This window comes from Microcebus murinus, chromosome 21, assembly GCF_040939455.1.
Source record: "Microcebus murinus isolate Inina chromosome 21, M.murinus_Inina_mat1.0, whole genome shotgun sequence".
NCBI classification, from domain to species: Eukaryota; Metazoa; Chordata; class Mammalia; order Primates; family Cheirogaleidae; genus Microcebus; species Microcebus murinus.
Window position 1 is genome coordinate 16722702 of NC_134124.1, and position 21978 is coordinate 16744679.

The 21978-nt window shown below is 55.0% G+C and overlaps 1 protein-coding gene across 5 annotated transcripts in view; it reads left to right on the top strand.

Moving 5' to 3' along the window:
• Positions 1–21978, top strand: part of NDST1 (N-deacetylase and N-sulfotransferase 1) — a 65381-nt gene that overhangs the window by 26855 nt on the left and 16548 nt on the right. For all 5 annotated transcript variants that reach the window (XM_012791059.3, XM_012791075.3, XM_012791037.3 and 2 more), the window contains 6 exons: positions 5584–6481; positions 13211–13705; positions 17413–17500; positions 18946–19100; positions 19797–19982; positions 21806–21934. In XM_012791059.3, the coding sequence (XP_012646513.2) occupies positions 5969–6481; positions 13211–13705; positions 17413–17500; positions 18946–19100; positions 19797–19982; positions 21806–21934 (1566 nt within the window). In that variant the 5' untranslated portion in view covers positions 5584–5968. The remainder of the gene's footprint in view (positions 1–5583; positions 6482–13210; positions 13706–17412; positions 17501–18945; positions 19101–19796; positions 19983–21805; positions 21935–21978) is intronic.

Here is a 21978-nt window from a genome sequence, read left to right on the forward strand (position 1 = left end):
AGATTTAGTGGTTTCAAGCTGGGTACAGTGGCTTACGCCTGTAATCCTAGCACTCTGGGGGGCTAAGGTGGGAGGATTGCTTGAGGTCAGCAGTTTGAAACCAACCTGAGCAAGAGCGAGACCCCATCTCTACTATACATAGAAAGAAATTAATTTGCCAACTAAAAATATATAGAAAAAATTAGCCGGGCATGGTGGTGCATGCCTGTAGTCCCAGCTACTCGGGAGGCTGAGGCAGGAGGATCGCTTGAGCCCAGGACTCGGAGGTTGCTGTGAGCTAAGCTGACACCATGGCACTCTAGTCCACGTAACAGTGAGATTTTGTCTCAAAAAAAAATAATAGCTGGGCATGGTGGCATATGCCTTTAGTCCCAGCTATCAGGAGCTGAGGCAGGAGGGTCACTTGAGCCCAGGAGTTTGAGGTTGCAGTGAGCTAGGCTGATGCCATGGCATCTAGCCCGGGTAATAGAGTGAGACTCCATCTCAAAAAAAAAAAAAAAAAAAAAAAGCAGCTTCCATGTGACTGTGGCAAGTCACTTCACTTTGGAGCCTTCCTCTCTTTGTAAATACTAAAGCTGCTTATTCATTTGTATCCACAGTATGGACACGGTCCTGGGAAAAGTGGGAGCTCTATGTTGAATTGGTCTTGGTCTCTGCCCTTGAGCGGCACCCAGGCTTGGGGTCAGGAGGAAGAAAGGAGACTTACTTGCTGCGGGCTTCTGTGTGCCGGGTGCCGGGCAGGGCCTCCCCTGCAGAGATCGGTCAGTCCTGGTCCACGGGCAGCAGGAGGCAGAGCCGTGTGCAGAAACGCCCCCCGTAGACGCCACACAGACCCTAAGCTCAGGTGCACGCAGGGGCTGGGCAGGAAGCCAGGCCAGGGGGGAGGCTGGCTGTGAGGCTACAGAGAGGGACGGAGGTTGTGCCAACCGGAGGACGAGGGGCACTCTGACGCATGGCGAGGCGGGCACTCTGGGGAGGGCGTGTGCCCAGCGTCACCGGAGCATACCCCCTTTAAAGAGGAGCTAGAAGTTCTGACCTCTGCATAAAATCTCCTAATTTTAAAATGTTAATAACAAATTCCAAATTATAGAAAAATGCCGTGTAAGCCAAAGAACGCATAAACATCTGCGTTTTGTTTTGGCCCCAGGGTCCTGCACTTCGGGGAGGGGGAGGGGGCGGGGCGGGAATGGGACTGGGGGTGGGAGCCGGGGCGGGGGTTGGAGATGACTTCAGAGGGTGATGGCTTTGGAGCTGGGATCCTGAAGGATGAGTAAGTATCCCAAGGGGGGTTGGGGGAGGCATTCCAGGCAATGGGAACTCCACCAGCAAGGCCCAGACGTTTGACCGATATTGGTGCCTGGCTGGGAGAGGCTGGAGTCTAGGGGTGGTGATGTCAGCAAGGCCCAGCAGGCCAGCGTGGCAGGGGACATTGAGGCCCCAGCCTCAGATGTTCTTGAGGCCTTGGTGGCTCCAGGGGGATTAGAAGCCCCCCAGTTCTTTAGCCCTGAGCCACAGGGGAGTGCGGGTGGGTGGGGAGGGCCTTGGATCGCTGGCGACAGGCCTGGGGTGGGTTGCAGGGGGCTGTGCTGGAGGCCCCCCCTTGCTGGCAAGCTGGGTGGTCTGCACTTTGTTTACAAAGCAACCGGCTTTCCTTCCACCTTCTCTGGGGACAGGGGCTACTCTGCGCTCTGTCTGGCCTGAGTTTTGCCGCAGCTTACCCTAAGCCTCCTGGCTTCTGACTGTGGATCCATCCATCCAGCTCCTGGGGAAGGCCATGGCCTCCAGAGAGGAGGCTTGTTTTCAGGCATGCAGTGAGGGGAGGGGGTGCTCTTGGCCACCTGGGTACCCCCATGTAAAGAGCAGGCCCCCCTCCCCCCCAGTCTGTGGCAGGAGCCAGCACACTCTTCCCGCCTGACTCACAGGGCTGCGGACATAGGGGTGAGCGAGAGGGAAGTGCTCTGTGAGCTCAGTTGTGAGCACGCTAAATAAGCGACGAGGGCACGTGATAACAGCAGCTGTGCGCCAGCCCTGGTTCTGAGCATTTTATATATCAGCTCATTTAATCTTCACAACCTTGGGAAGTATGTAAAACTTTCCTGTTTTAAATACCAGGATACCGAGGCCCTGAGGAGTTAAATAACTTGCCCAAGATCACACAGCTACTAGGTGGCGGAGCTTGGGTTTGAAAGAAGGAGCCCTGGGCTCCATTCTGCACGTGTGACTGGTGAGCTCTGTTAATCTAGGACTTTAGGTCCATGGGTGGGCTTGAGGGGCGCTCTGAACTTGTTAAAATTGTTACTTTTTCCAGTATATGTGCATGTGTGTGTGTGTGTGTGTGTGTGTGTGCATGTGTGTATTTTACATGCCATCCTTCACTACTGTGAGAAAAGGGATTTATTGTTTTGGAGCAGTTCTAGGTTCACAGCATCACAGGGAAGAAGGCACAGAGATTTCCCATATGCTCCTGCCCCCAACGCGCACAGCCTCCCTACTATCGCCTGGCCCCACTGAGTGGTACATCCGTGACAACTGTCAAACCTACACTGACACGGTGCCTTATTGCCCAGAGCCCACAATTTACGTTAGGGTCCCCTCTAGGTGCCGTGCACCCTCCAGGCTTGGGCAAACGTAGAATAACATGACTTTCGCTGCCAAACAATCGCTCCTTGCTTCACTGATTCATCTCCCCAACCTGCAACCTCTGGCAACGCTGGGCGTTTCTTTTTTAATGTGCATATTTTTTATATCTGAAAAATCTTGTCGGACTCCCACAGGGGTCTATGACCCTCAGACGCCTGGGCCTCAGTGGATTGCATCGTTAACATGCTGATAGGCTGTTACTGTGACAGCTGGTGGGCCAGCCACTGCGATGCTCAGGCCTGCGGGGAGTAGTGGGGTTTGGTGGCCAGCGTGGGCAGGGCACCATCAGGGCATCAGGGCATCCCTACCACTGTGCTTCTGTCCTGGCCCCAGGCTGAGGGGTGGGGCTCGGCTGTGGCCACAGGCTGCCTCATCAGTGGCCAATGGAACATGGTGTGCATAAGTAGGACCAGTCACCCCAGGCTTCCTGGATCTGCTCTGGACACCTGCACCTTCTTGCCCTCTTCTCAGCTAGAATTGCAGGGAGTCCCTGGAAAGTGCTGCCTTATCCCCAAGCTGGGCATGTGCCATTCCCTCTTCCTACCCCTGGTCAACCCTTACTTCTTGTTCTGTTCAGCTCAGATGCCACCTCCTCCAGGAAGCCCTCCCAGTCCCCCCTCCCCCCTCCAGAGGGGTTAAGCACCCCTCAGTTCTCCCAAACACCCTTTCCTGCCCCCACTGTCCCCCTGCATTGTAGATGCCTGTTTTCTCGGCTGCCTCTGCTTCCCTGGGGTGTTGGCACATAGTGGGGACTGAAATGTAGAATATCAGAGGTGGAAGAGCCCCCAGAAATCATCCCCAACCCCCCGCTAAAAGGCAGGAAGTGACGATAGGGTACGCTTGAGGTCACACGGTGCCTCGTGGCAGAGCTGGGACCAGACCTGCTGTCCCGGCCATCTCCTCGTTTATCAGGCAAAAGGCGGAAAATGGAAATCACCCAGAGATAATCACTGTTAGTGCTTTTTTTGTGTTGAGCACCAGTTTCTAGCCTATGCACAAAAACATTTAGCAAAAATATGACCATACATACGTACAGACTGTTTTATAAACGTTTTCTGCTTTAACAATATATATGGTAATTACATTTCTATGCCAGTGAATGTACTTCTTCGACATATTGTAAATGGCTGCCTGAGATTCCATCACAGGCTTGCGTTGTGATTTCTGAAGATGTTCCCCTATTGTCGGGCATTTGCTATTATAAACAGCACTGGGATTCGTATTCCTGTGGGGAAACCTTTACACACTTCCGCAGTAAGTACCTGGAGGGTGAATCTGTAGAAGTGCCCCTGTGAAGTCTGGAGCATGCCGTGCCCACGGCGAGCATGGAGCGCACCGTGTAGTCCAGGGGCTGGGCAGGAGTTCACAGGTCTTTACTCCCAGGGCTGTGCCTGAGCCTTGCCTTCCACCCTGGCTTCTCTCACCTTCCTTTCTGGTCCCGGGGAGCCCCCCTGCTGGCTTCCAGCAGCTACGGCTGATAGGAAGGTGCTGGGATTGCTGGGAAACCTCATCCCTGCGGCTTTGACTCGTGTTTAAGGGAGACTGGAGGGCTGTGCTTGGGCTTGCTGTTTGGAGTGAGGGAGTTGGGGCCTTTGTGCGGTGTGTGTGTGGGTCTTCATTGGCTCCTTCTGGTGAGATGCGTGTAGGTGGCATGGCCTGGGTCGGGGGTTCAGGCTGAAGGGGGAGGCTGGAACCCACAGTTCTGGCTGCCAGGGCGGAAGAAGGCCCAATGCAGGGGAAGCTTCCCCACCCATCTCATGGCAAGCTAGAAATCCTCGGACAGGGTGTTTGGTCACTTGCCGTCCTGGGCCGACATGTGCACCTGAGGATGACAAATGCCTGGTTGCATTAGGGACAAATGTGTCAGCTGCCATTTCTGAGTGTTTCTTGTGCCAAGCTCCTCAGACACGTTTATACGGTGAGTCTCGGCCACAGCCGGTGCTGCCGGGGTGCTGATCTTACAGGGGAGCTCACCGATGCCCGAGAGGTGCAGTGACTCACCTCTCGCACGGCCGGGACACGGGTGCCCCATGGCCAGGGCTGTGAATCCTGGGTTGGCTGCTTCCGCCAAAGACTCAGTCTTTTCGTCTGTCAGATGGGGCTGCTGGGCCCATTCAGGGTGAGCAGTGGATGAGGAAGTGAAGGGAAGGTGGCAAGGACGTGGTGCTTGGTAGTATTTAGAATTCCACGTCTATCTCTCAGGCCTTGCAAGTATTTATTGTCTCTCTTTGTCCTTCCCGTTTCTGGATTTTTCTTGGCCCAGTCTTAGACTCTGATAATAGCAACTACCATTTGTAGGTACCAGGTGCTGGGTACTGCTCTAAGTCATTTATTTATTTATTTATTTATTTATTTATTTTTGAGACAGAGTCTCACTTTGTTGCCCAGGCTACAGTGAGTGCCATGGCGTCAGCCTACGTCAGCTTACGTCACAGCAACCTCCAACTCCTGGGCTCAAGTGATCCTCCTGCCTCAGCCTCCCCAGTAGCTGGGACTTCAGGCATGCGCCACCATGCCCGGCTAATTTTTTCTATACATAATTTTAGTTGGTCAATTAATTTCTTTCTATTTTTGGTAGAAACGGGGTCTCGCTCTTGCTCAGGCTGGTCTCGAAGTCCTGACCTCGAGCGATCCGCCCGCCTCGGCCTCCCAGAGTGCTGGGATTACAGGCGTGAGCCACTGCGCCCAGCCTGCTCTAAGTCATTTATAAACATTGTTTATATCCATTGTTTAATATCCAACCTCTTGTGAGAGTGGGTACTGTTTGCTTGCCACATTTCACAAATGGGACACTGAGGCTCGGGGCAATTAAAGAGCTTGTCCCACGTCATGCACCAGTTTGGGCGGCACTACTTGAGCGTGGGCTGCCCGGGTGGGGTCCTGCGTGTCCTCAGTGAGCTGATCCCCGGAGCCCGCGCTCTGACTCTCCTGTTCTCTCCACAGCCTCGGCCCCGCGGGCCCCACGGAGTGAGTGTCATGCGACATCCCCAGGCCTGCCCAGGGTCCTCTGGCCCACTGCCCAGACCCCCCAGGAGGCCCTGACGCCCTGGGGCACTTCTGCTCTGCACAGGACCACCAGGGGGTTTGCCATGGTGACATAAAGGGGCGCAGAGGAAGGAAGGAGCGCGACCAGCCTGCAGACTGCGCCCCTGGCTGGGGGGAAGGGCCTGGGGCCCGGACCCTCCACCCCCACTGCCCACCGAGGGCCTCGCTTCCTAAGTCTCTGTGAATTGCTTGGCCAGCGGACGACTCTTGTGCCTCCTGTGTGGGGGCTTGGGGTGGCCAGGGCAGGCCAGGCCTCCGGTGGCCGCGGTCTGGGGGGGCCAGGATGCCTGCCCTGGCGTGCCTCCGGAGGTTGTGTCGGCACGTGTCCCCGCAGGCCGTCCTTTTCCTGCTGTTCGTCTTCTGTCTGTTCAGCGTCTTCGTCTCGGCCTACTACCTGTATGGCTGGAAGCGGGGCCTGGAGCCCTCGGCGGACGCCCCTGAGTCCGACTGTGGGGACCCCCCTCCCGTGGCCCCCAGCCGCCTGCTGCCGCTCAAGCCCGTGCAGGCGGCCGCCCCTTCCCGCACGGACCCTTTGGTGCTGGTGTTCGTGGAGAGCCTCTACTCGCAGCTGGGCCAGGAGGTGGTGGCCATCCTGGAGTCCAGCCGCTTCAAGTACAGAACCGAGATTGCGCCGGGCAAGGGGGACATGCCCACGCTCACGGACAAGGGCCGCGGCCGCTTCGCCCTCATCATCTACGAGAACATCCTCAAGTACGTCAACCTGGACGCCTGGAACCGGGAGCTGCTGGACAAGTACTGCGTGGCCTACGGCGTGGGCATCATTGGCTTCTTCAAGGTACGCAGGGAGCAGGGGCCCCAGACAGTTCAGAGCCCCGTCTCCGCGCTCGTGAGTCGAGTGCCAGACTTCTCATCTGTGAAATGGGTGTAACTGCAGCAGCCACCTCCCGGGGTTGTTGGGAAAGTTAAAGGGGTACGTGCAAAGCACTCGGAGCACACAGTGAGTGCTTTAGAAGTATTAGGGGAGCACAGTAGGGGACAGCCTGCCATACATGGGGTCCAGCACACAGCAGGCACTTGCCTAAAGGAGGCCCTGGGGGTGGGTGCAAGATGGGAGGGGCATGCTCTGCTAGGTACCCCAAAACTGTCACGGCAGTCCTCCCCAAGAAGGGCTTTTGTCTCTGTGTTGCAGATGAGCAAACCAGTGCTTAGGGGGGTTAGGTTACTAATCTGAGAGTATGCAGCCTGTGAGTGGGGAAGCTGAGATTTGAAGCCAGTGTAGACGGTTTGGGCTCTCCATCCCATGCTCGTTCTTCTTGGCTGCAGCTGGGTGTGGAGTTTGTGCACCTCCTGACCCAGGGCCATTTTGCACTGGGAGAAAGAAGAGAGAAATCCCACTGGGTGGGTGGGGAGCTGCTCTGGGGTGCTTGCTGAAGGGTGTCATGGGCAGACTCTGTCCTTGGGAGGGGAGGCTGTGACAGTAGGTGGGGCACCCGGAGGCTGTGGTTGGAGAACCGTGAGCTGCAAGATGAAGCAGGTGCTCGCTGGGACGCTAGCTGTGTGCTCTGGAGGGCCTTGGTCCCTTCCTTCTGCAAGTGTTTACTGGGCGCTTCCAGTGTTCCCGGTGCTGTGCTAGGCGCCGGGGACACGGGGGTGATCGGAAAGGGCAGATTCCCTGCTCTCATGGAGCTGGCATTTCAATGCAGTGGGAGTGGGGTGGGTGACAGGCAGTGAACAAATAAACCTAGGATGTGGCAGGTGGTGATTAATACAAAAGGAAACAAAGCAGGGAAAGGGCGCAGGGGGTAGTGGGTGTGGGAGCTTGACGCTATTTTTGATAGAACAGCCAGGGAAGTCGTCTTTGCTAAGTGACCTGAAGGAAGAGCGGGGAGGAGCCTTCCAGGCAGAAGAAACAGGAAGTGCACGGGTCCCGAAGCAGCCTCTTGCTTGGCATGAGCGAGGAGAGGAGGAGCAGGAGATGGGCAGGGGTTGCCCATGCCCGCCTCGGGGTGCCCACTCTCACCGAACCTTCCCGCACACTGCGCGGGGCCCCGTGCTCGGTGCCGGGAGGGGCTGGCGTACTGGAGGGTTTCTCACGGCACGTCCTCTCACGCGCTAATGCAGCAGGGAGCCCTGCCACTAGAACGGTGCCGTGAGCCAAGAGCGAAGTCCATTCGAAGTCCTGCAGTAGAGCAGCCCGTTGAGATTTGTCCCCCACCTGGCTTGGTCACAAACCCTTTCTTTCACAGAGCACCCTTGGGGAACGCTGGCCTGGTTTTGTGGCTTTATAGTGGCATCAAGTCAGACTGTCTCCATTGTCTGTCTTTCTCTTTTCTCCTGGACTCTGTACTCTCTCCTGCCATGAACTCCATCAGGCTTGGTCCAGAGCCCCAGGCCCGGAGCGTGTCAGGATGGCCGAGGTTTATTGGGTGTTCATTCGGTGCCATGCGCCGTCTACATGCTTTCTGTGCGTCAACTCCCTGCACGCCAACTGCCCCGCGCGGCAGGTGGCTAGCATCCTGGCTGAAGAGAGCTTAAGGAATGTGCCCAAGCCCTCATCTCCAATAAGTACAGATCTAGGATTTGAACCCAGGCAGTCCGGCTCCAGAGGTCTTAGTCTTCACTGCTGAGTGATGACTCCAGGAGCCTCGAGTACCATGTACTTAGGGGAAGTCGCATCTGAGGCTGCACGCAGTGCTCGGGGCTCCCGCACTCTCTGGGACCGGGCCCAGGGCTGCGGGCCTTGGGCAGTTGGTACAGTGAGGCCTGGGCCCTATCTAGCCCCAGTTCTTTGCTCTACAGAAGATGAACAAGAGAGTCCCAGGAGGGTTGGGTACATGCTCAGAGTCTCACTGTGGGGTCGATGGCAATTGCAGGACTTGGTGCTCTTCCTACCCTGTTGCATAAGATGCTTGGTTTGGAGCAGCAGCCCGTGCTTTTCTGTTCCAGTGCATGCCCCCTGGTGGTCAAGGCGCTTCTCTTGGCTCTTTGCAAGACCAGCCTTGGCGCTGTGTGTGGGGCTGGCCGGATGGGGACTGTTTGTGAACTCTGGGATCTGGAGACACTCATTTTCCAGTTCCCCCGGTGCCGGGTTCCCAGGGCAATGTGAGAGCAAGGGCTCAAAAGTCCAGGAAGGTCCCGATCTTCCTGTCACTTAGAAGCAGACTTCTGGGCAGGATTCTCAACCCATCCGTAAATGGGGCCAATTACAACCCTTGCCTCGCTGGGTGGTATTGAACATAAAACAAGACAGCAGGTGGGAAGCGCTAAGCCCAGTGCCTGGTACCTGGAACCAGTTGACAGCAGCCATCATGCTTCGTCATCTCCAAGTTCAGCAAAAGCACCGGTGGTTAGCCCCTTGGCTGTCTTGTGGCCCTGACCAACATGTGACCCTGTGAGGTCCTGGAGGTTGGAACGGGGTCATCCTCACCTGGAACCTCAGTTCTTGGTACTGTCACACCTCAGTCTTGCAACTGTGGGTGCCCTGGGGCCGAGCACACCTGGCAGAGGTCTTGCAGAGGCTACCTGGCCTCTATCTTTGAGCACTTATTGCATGCCAGACACTGAGCTTGTTGCTTTTCAGACGCTATCCTGTTTAATTCTCACAACTACCTCATGAAGTAGGCGCTTCGTTTTCAGGTAAGGATCTGAAGCTCAAAAAGTTAAATGGCCTTTCCAGAGTGACATAGCTACAGATTTCATCTGAAATATTTGGGACCCAGAAGTGTTTCAGATTTGGGAATATTTACATTCTACTTACTGGTTGAGCATCTCTAATCTGAAAACTCGAAATTTGAAATGCTCCAATCAGCATTTTCTTTGAGCATGATCTTTGAGTATTATATTGGTGCTCAAAAATTTTGGATTTTGGAGCTTTTTGAATTTTCACATTAGGGACACTCAATCTATAGTAGGTCATAGAGCTAGGATTTCATAATCAAGCTTGTTGCTTCTAACCCAATATGAGAGAAAACTGACCGATGGGCAGCCTGAGGCCCAGAGAGGAGATGCAGGGTCCCTAAGGCCATCCAGGTGGTTAATAGTTCAACCTGTGCTGGATGAGACTGCTACCTCCCCATTCCCACATCGGGGCTGTTCCTTCCTCTGCCTGGGTGACCCCACTGGAAGACTTGGTATCTCCTGAGTGGGTCCTCAGTGGTTAGGAGTTGGGGGGACTTCCACTCTGACTATGTCCGTGCTCCTCCTGGGGTGAGGCCTGCAATGGGAGCCGGCCTCTGCCAGGCCAGGCCTCCCTCCTCCCTGCCCCGGCTGGGGTGGGCCGCCAGTGACTTGGCTTTCTCCCTTCCTCGATGGCCAGGCAGCTGGCTGGGCTGCCAGCGCCTGGCAGTCAGCTCGGCGTTGCGACTTTGAAATGGGATCCCTCAGTACCTGTGGTCCAGTGTGGCATCCCAGGCCTCAGCAGGTGACAGGCAGGGACTGAAATGTCTCTGGCCCTCACTGCTTTTGCCCCCACATGGCCTGAGCAGTTCCCATACTTGGCCAGTGCTGGCCTGGGGTCATGGGATGCCTGGAGGTAGGGGAGGTAGCCTCTGAGTGTCGGGCTGTGCACTGGGCCTCACCCCAAGGCTGGCTCGGGACAGGGTGGGGAGCTGGCAGGTACCCCTGTGTTTGGAGAGTGATGTGCAGGCTCCTTATTGCGGTTTACAGGGTCAGGGCCCTGCAGAGCCTCTCTGGGAGTTAGAACAAAGCACTTCCACGTGGAGATTAGTAAAAGGCATTGTTCTGGACAGGTGCAACTCTGTACCTGGGCACAAGGCTCAGCTGAGATTTTGCCCTGCTCACCACCCAGCTGCATACCCTCCTGCAGTGCTCCCCATCCTCATATAGTGCTCCCCATCCATACATAGTGCTCCCCATCCATACATAGTGCTCCCGGTCCATGTATAGTGCTCCCTGCCTGCGTATAGTGCTCCCTTGGGTAGCTCTCCATAGGGCTCTGCACATGACCCTATATCCCTCTCCAAACTCATTTTGTGCCCTTTGTCCACTCTTGCTTTACCCCACCCCACATGGATCTTTTAAAAATGCAAATTGGAACCTGCTACTCCAGGCCTCAGAACCCTTTGATGAAGTCTTTGATGTCTTCCTGCTGCCACTTAAAGCTTCCAGGGTCCTGCAGGTCTGGCCCCAGCTGATCTTTCTGTCCCATCTCCTCCTCTCCCTCTTGATCACTCTGCTGGCTTCTTGCTATTCCTTGATCATGCTGAGGCCTTTCGTACCTCAGGGCCTTTGCGCTTGCTGTTCTTGAAACTTTCCCCTACCTTTGCCCTAGTTGGTGCTCACTTGTTCTTAAAATGTTAGCTTAAAAGTCCCAGGTATGGTCAGTTGCCCTCTGAGCCAACTGACTGTGCCCAGCAACCTACTACTCTTCTACAGCTACACAGCTCCTCTGTGCAGCGTGTGCTACACTGCAGTTCTGTGTTTATTCCTGGGATTTTTTTTTTTTTTTTTTTGAGACAGAGTCTCACTTTGTTGCCCAGGCTAGAGTGAGTGCCGTGGCGTCAGCCTGGCTCACAGCAACCTCAATCTCCTGGGCTCAGCGATCCTACTGCCTCAGCCTCCCGAGTAGCTGGGACTATAGGCATGTGCCACCATGCCCGGCTAATTTTTTGTATATACATTTTTAGTTGGTCAATTAATTTCTTTCTATTTTTGGTAGAGACGGGGTCTCGCTCAGGCTGGTTTCGAACTCCTGACCTTGAGCAATCCGCCCACCTCGGCCTCCCAAAGTGCTAGGATTACAGGCGTGAGCTGCCACGCCCGGCCTTATTCCTGGGATTTTTCATGGATGCTTCTCTTCCCTGCTTGTCTTTACGGTTTATGAGGGCAGGGGCCGTGCCTGTTTTTTCTCACTGTATCAATGGCACTTAATACAGTGTCTCGCCCAGTGAATAATTGTGGGACGAACAGACGAAACCTGTACTGAACAGCTTTCATGTGCCAGGTACTGGGGACCTGTCTGTTCCTCTTTCATTCTTTTAAAAAGTCCAGTTACTCATCAAACTGTGTGCTCCCACTGGGTACCAAGCCTGTGCTGGGCACCAGGGCTCCAAAGGTGGAAATGACATGGTCCCTGCCCTCTAGGGGTTGCAGGCCGGTGGGAGAGAGACCCTGAGCAGATAATGCAGCAGCTGAAATGAGAAGTGCTGCAGCCGAGGCTTTAACGTGCTCCCGGGGTCTGGTGTCGGGCAGGTGGGGGAGGGAGGAGGGGATGGGTACATTCACACCTAATGGCTGCAGTGGGCACTGTGTGGGGGATGGGCAGGCTTATAGCTCTTACTCAGGCGGTGCAAAGGCAATATATGTAACCTAAATGCTTATACCCCTGTAATATTCTGAAATAAAAAAATAAATGTAAAAAAATAGAGAGAAAGAGAGAGAGAGAGGTCTCAGGGAGTCAAGTGCAGAGAAGAGGGCACATGCATTGGGTTTTGAAGGATGAGCAGGGCTTGCTAGGCCAAGATGACAGAATGGAGCAAGGACAGACTGCCATCCCAGAGGCAGGGGCTGGGAGGGTGAGGAAGGGCATGAGGGAACGGGCTATGAGCCAGGGAGAGGAGATGGGGGGCTGTGGGCACTGTCTGCAGATCCCTAGGAGCTGGGCAGCAGCAGGCCCTGGGAGGAGAAGGGAGGCAGAGACCTCACCATGGCCAGCAGTGACTGGGTGGGCATGGGAGCTAGACTCTGTGAGGGGGTGGCCTTGGGGGCTTCAGGGAGATATGGGGAATTGGGGCTACTGTGGGGCTCCCCCAGCCCCCAGCAGACACCTCCTCTTTGATCTTCTATTAATATGTTGTTATCCACATAAGATTTCTCCTAAAGAAAGGTTTATGTGGCCAAAGCCAGTGCGGCAGCCCCAGGCAGTTGAGCCTGGTGGTTAGGTACGTGGGCACCAGGGCCAGGCCTTCTGCCTGCGAGCCATGGCTCCTGCTGACCGCCGTGCTCCTGAGGGCAGTGCTCCCTCCAAGCCTCAGTTTCCTCCCTGTGAGGGGGAATAACCAGGCCGATACAAAGACTGAATGAGCGATTGATCATGCCATAGGCCCTGTTCTAAGCACTTTGCCAGCACTAATACTGATCATCCTCCACCACCCTAGAGGTATTTTCTTAGCCACATCTTACAGCAGAGGAAACTGAGGCACAGAGAGGTGACACAACTTGTCCAAAAGCCAGGCAGTCTGGCAGAGTCCATGCTCTCAACTGCTAGACTTTCCTCTGTGATTCAGCCTCTCCAGGCCTCAGTCTGCTCATCTGTAAAATGGGTATGACAGCAGCGCCTCCGTCGTGGGGTCACTGGGAGGATTGACAGCATTCCTGCATGCAAAGTGCACGGAACCCAGTGCCAGGCTTTGGTAAGTGAGTATAGCCAGTATAGCACCGTGGGAGGGTGGAGCACAGGGCTGGGGATATGGCGAGCCCTCCATGAATGCGGGCGAATATTGTCGATGTCGCCGTTACTGGTCTACGTGTGAGAGTCTGTGTCCCTTGGGGTTCTGCATCTGATGGCTCTTCCCCTCCCCGCTCCTGCCACCCACCCTGGCTGCAGGCCAACGAGAACAGCCTGCTGAGCGCGCAGCTCAAGGGCTTCCCCTTGTTCCTGCACTCGAACCTGGGCCTGAAGGACTGCAGCATCAACCCCAAGTCCCCGCTGCTCTACGTGACGCGGCCCAGCGAGGTGGAGAAGGGCGTGCTGCCCGGCGAGGACTGGACCGTGTTCCAGTCGAACCACTCCACCTACGAGCCGGTGCTGCTGGCCAAGACGCGCTCGTCCGAGTCCATCCCGCACCTGGGCGCGGACGCCGGCCTGCACGCCGCGCTGCACGCCACCGTGGTCCAGGACCTGGGCCTGCACGACGGCATCCAGCGCGTGCTGTTCGGCAACAACCTCAACTTCTGGCTGCACAAGCTGGTCTTTGTCGACGCCGTGGCCTTCCTCACCGGGAAGCGCCTCTCGCTGCCTCTGGACCGCTACATCCTGGTGGACATCGACGACATCTTCGTGGGCAAGGAAGGCACGCGCATGAAGGTGGAGGATGTGAAGGTACGGCCGCGGCTGCCAGACCGCGTCAGGCAGGGCCTTGCGGGTGTCAGACCTTGCTGAGGCCGCCATGCCTTTGCCTGGTGTGTGTCTCCCCTGTGTTGTTAGTCATTTAAGGTACAGCCCCGCCCCCACTCCCTCCCCTGGCCAGTTGGTTTTTATTAATTGTCTTAAGTGTTACTTGAAATTTTTTTTTTATCTTTATTATTGGGATTATATGCACAATGTAAGTTACTTGAAATTTAAGTATTCAATATAGAGGAATATTTGCACCTGAGGTGCAGAGTTTATCTATGGAGGAAGAGACCCAATCACCGAAAGATGGGAGCTGTGCAATGTTATTATTCGCCTTTTAATTTAGATACAGTTTTTAACTGTTAAAAATGTTTATGGCTAGGCGCAGTGGCTCATGCCTGTAATCCTAGCACTTTGGGAGTGATCCTCCCGGTGGTGGGAGGATTGCTTGAAGCCAGGAGTTCTAGACAGGCTTAGTGAGACCCTGTCTCTACAAAAAGTTAAAAAAAAAAAAAAAAAAAAAATTAGCCAGCTGTAATTCCAGCTACTGGGGAGACTGAGACAGAAGGATCCTTTGAGCTCAGGAGTTTAAGGTTACAGTGAGCTATGATTGCACCACTGCACTGCAGCCTGGGAGACAGAGAGAGATAATGTCTCTAAAAAAAAAAAGGAAAAGAAAATGTTTATGTTAATGTCAGAGTTTCCCGAGGCTGGAGGATCGCTCAAGGTCAGGAGTTCCAGGGCAGTCTGAGCTAGAGCAAGACCCCATCTCTACTAAAAATAGAAAGAAATTAGCTGGACAACTGAAAATATAGAAAAAATTAGCCGGGCATGGTGGCACATGCCTGTAGTCCCAGCTACTCGGGAGGCTGAGGCAGAAGGATCGCTTGAACCCAGGAGTTTGAGGTTGCTGTGAGCTAGGCTGATGTCACAGCACTCTAGCCTGGGCAACAGTGAGACTCTGTCTCCAAAAAAAAAAAAAAAAATGTCTGAGCAAAACTCTTAAAACAAGAATGAGAGCTTGAATCATACATAAAGGATATTTTAACTGAGATATATATAGATAGTGGAATGCATGTGTCTCACTCAAAAAGTGTTTACCAAACAAAACTATATGTAAAAGCACTTTATAAACCACAAAATTTCACAGACATGTGAACTATGACTGTGAAAGAGAAGCTTCCAAATTAAGACCATTAAGCAATCTTTAAAATAACAGTTTCCATCTACTCACCATGTTACTTAAAGTTATTTGCAAAGGAGCTGGCATCCTGGTGTAAATGGGAAATCAGGATAGGTTGCCATAAATAGAGGGCAACCATAACAATAAATCCAATGAAAACAAAACGGGGGATTAAATGCTGGAGACTCTGCAGCCTGCTGACAGCCTGTTCTCTCTTATGGGAGATTAGCAAGCGTTAGAAGCATATTAGCACCAAACCAAGACTTCGCTTTGATGTCGGTAGGAGGCTTTACAAAGAGACTTCTAAGAGGCATGCTCTTCTCCCTGAGTGTTTCCGGCTTGTGGGTGCTGCGTTCTCCGTGCACCTAAAATCACTGGTAGGGATTGGCCATGGGGCCTGGAAGGAAGGTTCTGGTGGGGTTCGTCCCCTGCCTTGGTGAGGAGCGAACACTCTGGCCTGCCTCAGTCCTCCGGAGCAGAAGAGCAGAGAGGATGGTATCGGGGAGCAGCCACTGTCTGGGGAGTCAAGACCTAATTTGAGTCAAGTCCCAGTTTGGCCCTGATTGACTAGGTGACTTGGGCAAGTCCCTTTCTGCTTTTGAGCCTCAGCTGTAGCACTCTAGGGTCCATGGGAGGTTCTCAGTCTTTCCTGGTGCCCAGGGTTTTCCCAGAGGTGGCTGGATAGCTAGGGTAGGGGTGAGGAGGTGTTTAGGGGGCCAGGCTCAGCCCTCCAGGCTCCTGCCTCAGCTGGACAGGGCGGTGTTGCTCTGGTCTGCTTTCACGAGTCGTATTTCCTCCTGAAATTTCATTCCCCCAAGGGCTCTCCTGTTTGAAGAAAATTTTAGCCTTCCAACTCTGTCTTCATGCAATGCCACGACCCACCTGTGGCAAAGCAGATCGCTCTGTTTTCTACTTAGGATTCTCTTCTAGTGGCCCAAGCTTGCTCTCTCCTGCTAGAGCCCGGGCCCTTGCTTACCTGTCTAGGGGGAGTCCAGGTGAGACTGTGGCCTGGGTTGACCCCACAGGGAAATCAGGCTGCGGGGCTTATCGTGTCCCGTGTGAACCCTGGATTGCCCTCTTTGGTTTCTGATTTTCCCCGTTTTTAAAATGTGAGGAATGATAGCAGTTTGGAGCCATTTCTAAGGAAGCATACGAATAGAAACTATAAATAGAGAAATAGAATACAAATAGAAAAATGCAAACAGAGGCGCCCTCTTCCGTGCGCCCAGCTCAGTTCAGACTGCAAAGTGCTTCTGCAGCCAGGGTCTCGTTTGCCTTAAACATCCTTGTGAGTCAGAAAGGGCAGAGTGTTTCCCTCTTTAATCCCAGGCACAGGCTACAACTGAGCCTTCTTTCTGAGACATGAATGTCGCCTCATTAGCTTGTACAATCCTGGCTGTGCAGCGCGATTTGAATAATAACCAACAGCAGCCGCTTATTCAGGGCGTGGTGGGCGCCAGGCCCTGCGCTCAGCCCTCTCTGCGCTTTGCTGGTCCTCACGGCAGCCTGGCGAGGTGGGTATTGTCATGAATCCCATCTTACAGAGCAGGGCACTGGGCTCGGGAGGCGAAGTAACTTGCCCGAGGCCACGCAGCTGGAGCGTGCAGGTCCCCTAGGCAGTGCGTGGCCAGGACTTTCAGTTTGCAAAGTACCCTACTAACAGGCTCTTAGGGGTTTCTTAGCAGCTTTGTGAATCACGCAGTCCTAACCCCAGAGTACAATTGTCCATTTGTTTCACAAGTGTCAACATCCCTTCATTGACTTGCAAAGTGCTGGGTGTGCCGTGCATGGGAGCATTGCATTGCTGGGCACGCAGTACATGCTTGGAAAGGTCACGATCCTTTGACCTCAGCCTTGCATTCCACCAACAAGGAGAAATCCTTCACATTTGACAGGTGAAGACACAGGCTCACCGTGGCAGCGACCAATAGCAATTGCAACCGTTTTCCATCGCTTACTAAATGTTAGCAGTTGTACATGCAGTATCTCACTTAATTCTCCCAAGAGCCCCAGGAGGGAGATACTATCATCCTTATTTTATACCTGAGGAAACCGAGGCCTAGAGAAGTTACAGAGCTTTTTCAATGACCCATAGCAGAGGCAGGCAGAGGTGCAGGTCTCCTCTGGCCAGGGGCCTGGTGGAGGAGGAGACACAGCTGAAGTTGTGGAGGTCTCCTAGGCAGTGCGTGGCCAGGACTTTCAGTCTGCAAAGTATCTTACTAACAGGCTCTTAGGGGTTTCTTAGCAGCTTTGTGAATCACGCAGTCCTAACGCCAGAGTACAATGGGGGTGGCATTATGGGGGTGCAACCTCTGCAGTCACACAGCCCTGTGCTGAGAAGGGCCCATGCAGGGGCTCATGCTCTGCTTTTGCCTTCTTGACATTTGTCATCATTTGTGAACAAGGGTCCCATAGTTTCATTTCTCACTGGGCCCTGCAAGCTTTGTAGCTTGGTCCCGGAGCACAGGGAGCTCCTGGCCTCCCTTCACTCCCTCCTTTCTCCTTTGCCTAGGCCCTGTTTGACACGCAGAACGAGCTGCGCACACACATCCCAAACTTCACCTTCAACCTGGGCTACTCAGGGAAATTCTTCCACACAGGTAAGCGGGCCTGCCCCTGCCTTTGCTAGCAACTCCCACGGGCTCCGCAGAGCACCATGCCACACGGGTAGCACGAGGGCCTCCTGAGCCAGCAGCCCGCGAGAGCACTCACAGCCCCAGGCAGCTGGGGATAACAGCAGCTGTAGCAACAACTGGGTTTCTGCTCACCCCTCCCCTGCCCTCCAGGCTGTGGTGTCCTGCATGGGGCACCTCCTCCCTCTCGTCTCTTCCTCACCACCCACCTTTTACAATTATTCGTATTCCTTCTTCTTATAAAAGAAACTGGGCCGGGCGCAGTGGCTCACGCCTGTAATCCTAGCACTCTGGGAGGCTGAGGCGGGAAGATTGCTCAAGGGCAGGAGTTCGAGACCAGCCTGAGCAAGAGCGAGACCCTATCTCTACTATAAATCAAAAGAAATTATCTGGACAACTAAAAAATATATAGAAAAAATTACCCGGGCATGGTGGCGTGTGCCTGTAGTCCCAGCTACTCGGGAGGCTGAGGCAGGAAGATCGCTTGAGTCCAGGAGTTGGAGGTTGCTGTGAGCTAGGCACTCTAGCCTGGACAACAGAGTGAGACTCTGTCTCAATAAATGAATGAATGAATGAATGAAACCGGCTGTATTTGAAGGACATTACAGAAATATAGAGCACAGAAAGTGAAAATGCCTTGTACAACCACCCCAGGATGACAAGTGTCCTAAATTTATTGCAGAGCCATAGGGTTGAGGTTGATGGCTGTGGGTTGCTTGGTTCACGCCTTACTTCCTCTTTCGGGCTCTCAGCTTCCTCACCTGCTGCCTTCAGGGACTGTGCAAGAGGGAACAGCCCCCGAGCTGGCCATCTGCAGTGGCCATTCCTGTTGCTCAGGCCGCTGTGAGGACAGCCTGTCTTGAACTCCAGGCAAAACTGTATTAGTCCACAGTTCCGAGGAGGGAGATGTGCAACACAGCCCCAGAGGCAAATAGGAGTGATTGCGCACTGGTGGTCTGTCTGCATTTGTATATTCGTGACCCTTAGCGCATTGGAGGTGGTTGTGGTTATACAAAAGAGGCAGAGGGCTAAGCATCCTGTATGCATATGAAGAGCTGCTACGAATCGGTAGGCAGAAGACAAATGGCCCAGGTTGGGTCATTGGAATAAGATCAGAGATGGGAGAAACCTTTGAGATGGTCGACTCTGAACCCCATGTGGCACAGATGGGGCCCAGGGGCCCAGAGAGGAGAAGGTCTTGGCCAAGGTCCCTCACTGAGTCAAGAGCGTGCTCTAGACGAGAGTTCGGGGCTCTGGCCTGGGGCTGTGTCTGCTCCAGTGCTGCGGCTCAGAGCCGCCACTCCAGGCAGCTCCTGGGTGGCCGTGGCCGTGTGCCGCCCTGCCTGGGTGCAGGCCCAGGTCGGAGGGCTCACGGCCGGCGGGCTGGGCTGAGCTGCCTGTGCCGGCTGCAGGTACCGACGCCGAGGATGCAGGGGACGACCTGCTGCTGTCGTACGTGAAGGAGTTCTGGTGGTTCCCCCACATGTGGAGCCACATGCAGCCCCACCTTTTCCACAACCAGTCTGTGCTGGCCGAGCAGATGGCCCTGAACAAGAAGTTCGCTGTCGTGAGTAAGATTCCCTACGGGCAGAGGCGGGCGGGCTAGGGGCCGGGCTGGGGGGCTGGACTGCTGGCCTCTCACTGCCGTCGCAGTTCGCTCTGATGGGTTTTCAATGACATCCCCGTGCCAGGGCCCAGGGCGAGCTGCATTTGTAGCCACCGTCTCCTCCAAGCCTCAAGAGAATAGCCCCACTTTACAGAGCAGAAACTGAGGCTCAACGGGGTCACACCAGTCCTGAGAGGTCCAGCCAGGACTTAAACCTGGGCCTGTTTGTTTCCTGAGCCCAAGCTCTTAGTAGGGCAGGAGGCTCCGGGAAGCTGGAAGAGGTGCTCGATGAGGAGGGACTGAGCCCTGAGTGCCAGGTAGGCTAGCCGGGGCCCCACAGCCAAGTAGAGGCAAAAAGAGGCAGGAAGAGGCCCCGTCCTGTTTCCTCGCTACAGGGTGCTTGAGTCCTCTGCGCTGGAGGGCCTGTGCGCTGGACCAAGAGGCAGGAGACCTGGGTCCCAGGTCTGCCAGTCACTCACTCTGAGACTCTGGGCACGTCCCTTCCCTCCCGGGCCTCCACTTCCTAGTCCGTACCACAAGGGCTTGGACGACGGCCCTGCCCTCCGGCCTCTGACTTTTCTCTCCCATTCTGCAAGGGGGAATAAGGCCCCAGGGGAAGGGCCCCAGGCTCATCTTGCCCTGTCGTCCTCTCCCCAGGAGCACGGCATTCCCACGGACATGGGCTACGCGGTGGCGCCCCACCACTCGGGCGTGTACCCCGTGCACGTGCAGCTGTACGAGGCCTGGAAGCAGGTGTGGGGCATCCGCGTGACCAGCACGGAGGAGTACCCCCACCTGAAGCCAGCCCGATACCGCCGCGGCTTCATCCACAACGGCATCATGGTAAGCGGGGTGGGAGGTTGGTGGGCACAGCCTGTCGTGTGCATCTGTGTGCGTGCGCGCGCCTGTGTATATGTGCGTCCCCACGCGCTGTTCCGGGAAGTGTGGCCTAGGGGCTGCAGACCAGTGTCTGCTGCCTCCTCTGGCCGCTGTGGCTCTCCCCCCCAGGGAAGGTGGGCCACCAGTCCGGCCCCTTTCATGAGCTCCTTCTTAGCTTTCGTGACAGAGGATCAAAGTGAGTGCACTTGAAAGGGGTTTCCGATGAGGACGTGGCTCAGGGCTCTGCTGCGTTCATTTGTTTGCTCATTTAAAGTCACTTCTCCAGCCGTTACTATGCATCTGTCCACGTGTTAGGCACTGAGGACATAGAAGTACACAAAACTGAGAAAAGTTCCTCCCCTCGCAGACCCGACATGCTAGGGCAGGAGACAGACAGTGTGCTCATGCATGTGCTAAGTATGGTTACATGGTCATAAGTGCTATGCAGAGAGGTCAGCCAGGAAGGGAGATAAGGAGTGTATGTGCGTGGGGGGGAAGAGAAGACGGGGGAGAGGAGAGGCTATTTTGTGTTTTTTAGAAGCAGAGTCTCGAGCTGTCACCTAGGTGGGAGAACAGTGGTATAATAACAGCCCACTGCAGCCTCGAACTCCTGTCCTCAAGCGATCTTCCCACCTTGGCCTCCCAAAGTGCTGGGATTACAGGGATGAGCAACTGCACCCAGCTAGGAGAAGCTATTTTATATGAGGAGGTTAGGAGGGCCTTTGTGGGAATGAGCCATGCTGCTATATAAGGAAGAGCACTCAAGGCAGTGAAAACAGCAAGTGCAAAGGCCCCGAGGCAGGCTGGCCTGGGTGTGTTCAAGGGCCAATTAGGAGGTCAGTATGGCTGGGAGTTAGCGAGTGAGGGGAGGTGGGTAGCTGAGGACAGAGGGGTGATGTGCCAGATTGTTAGGGCCATGTAAGGCCAGCCAGTGGATGGCCTTCACCTTTTAGTCTGAGATGGGAAGGGTTTGGATGGAGCATGATCCGACTGGTCTTTTAAGAGGATTTCTATCCTTCTGGCTGTCGTGTGGAGCAGAGACTGTTGGGGGTGAGAATTGAAGCAGCGGACCAGTTAGGAAGCACTGCAGTTGGACCTGGGGCACAGCGTTGGGGCGTGGTCACATTCTGGACTTGGGATGGTTAGAGCCGATGGGTTAGGTGAGTGGGAGATAGACAGGGTGTGGGGGAGAGAGGAGTCCAGGTTGATTGTGAGGATTTTAGCCTGAGGCGCTGGAAGGGTGCGTTGTCCTCGGTTGGGTGGGCAGCCGTGGGAAGGTCTGTGCCCTCGTGCAGCCAGCCACCCACCCACTGACCCCCTCAGTGCTGGGCACTCGGGTGAGCCCCAGGGATGAGGTGGTGACAAGGCAGGCTCCCTGCTGCCTTGGAGCCCACAATTCCGGAAGACAGACAGCAAACACTAAGCCTGAGCGTGACCACGAGGCCGCCAGCGAGGTTCGGATGCTGCGAGGGGACTTGTAGGGCGCACCCAGGAGCTGCTTTAGAGAGGACCAGGAAGCCTAGCTACAAACGGTCCAACAGTCCCACTCTTACTTCGGGGCCTGCTCCTTTTGTGCAGAGAATAGCAGTGAAGTTGGCAAAGCAGCGAGGGCCTGTGGCTCGCCTGGGGGAATGTGGAAGGCTACGGAGAGTCTTTGGGGGCTGGGCGGCCGCGTGGAGGCTGCCTTTCTGAGGAGACACCCTCCTGGCCCTTCTCCTGAGGAAGGGTCCTCCCACCACCGTCCATGCCTGGAGATGCCATCGCTCCTCTTGCCGCCCCGTCCCCAGGTCCTCCCGAGGCAGACCTGCGGCCTCTTCACACACACCATCTTCTACAATGAGTACCCTGGCGGCTCCAGCGAGCTGGACAAGATCATCAACGGGGGCGAACTCTTCCTCACCGTGCTCCTCAATCCTGTGAGTGCTCCACAGCAGCTGGACAGCCCGTCTGTGTCCGACGC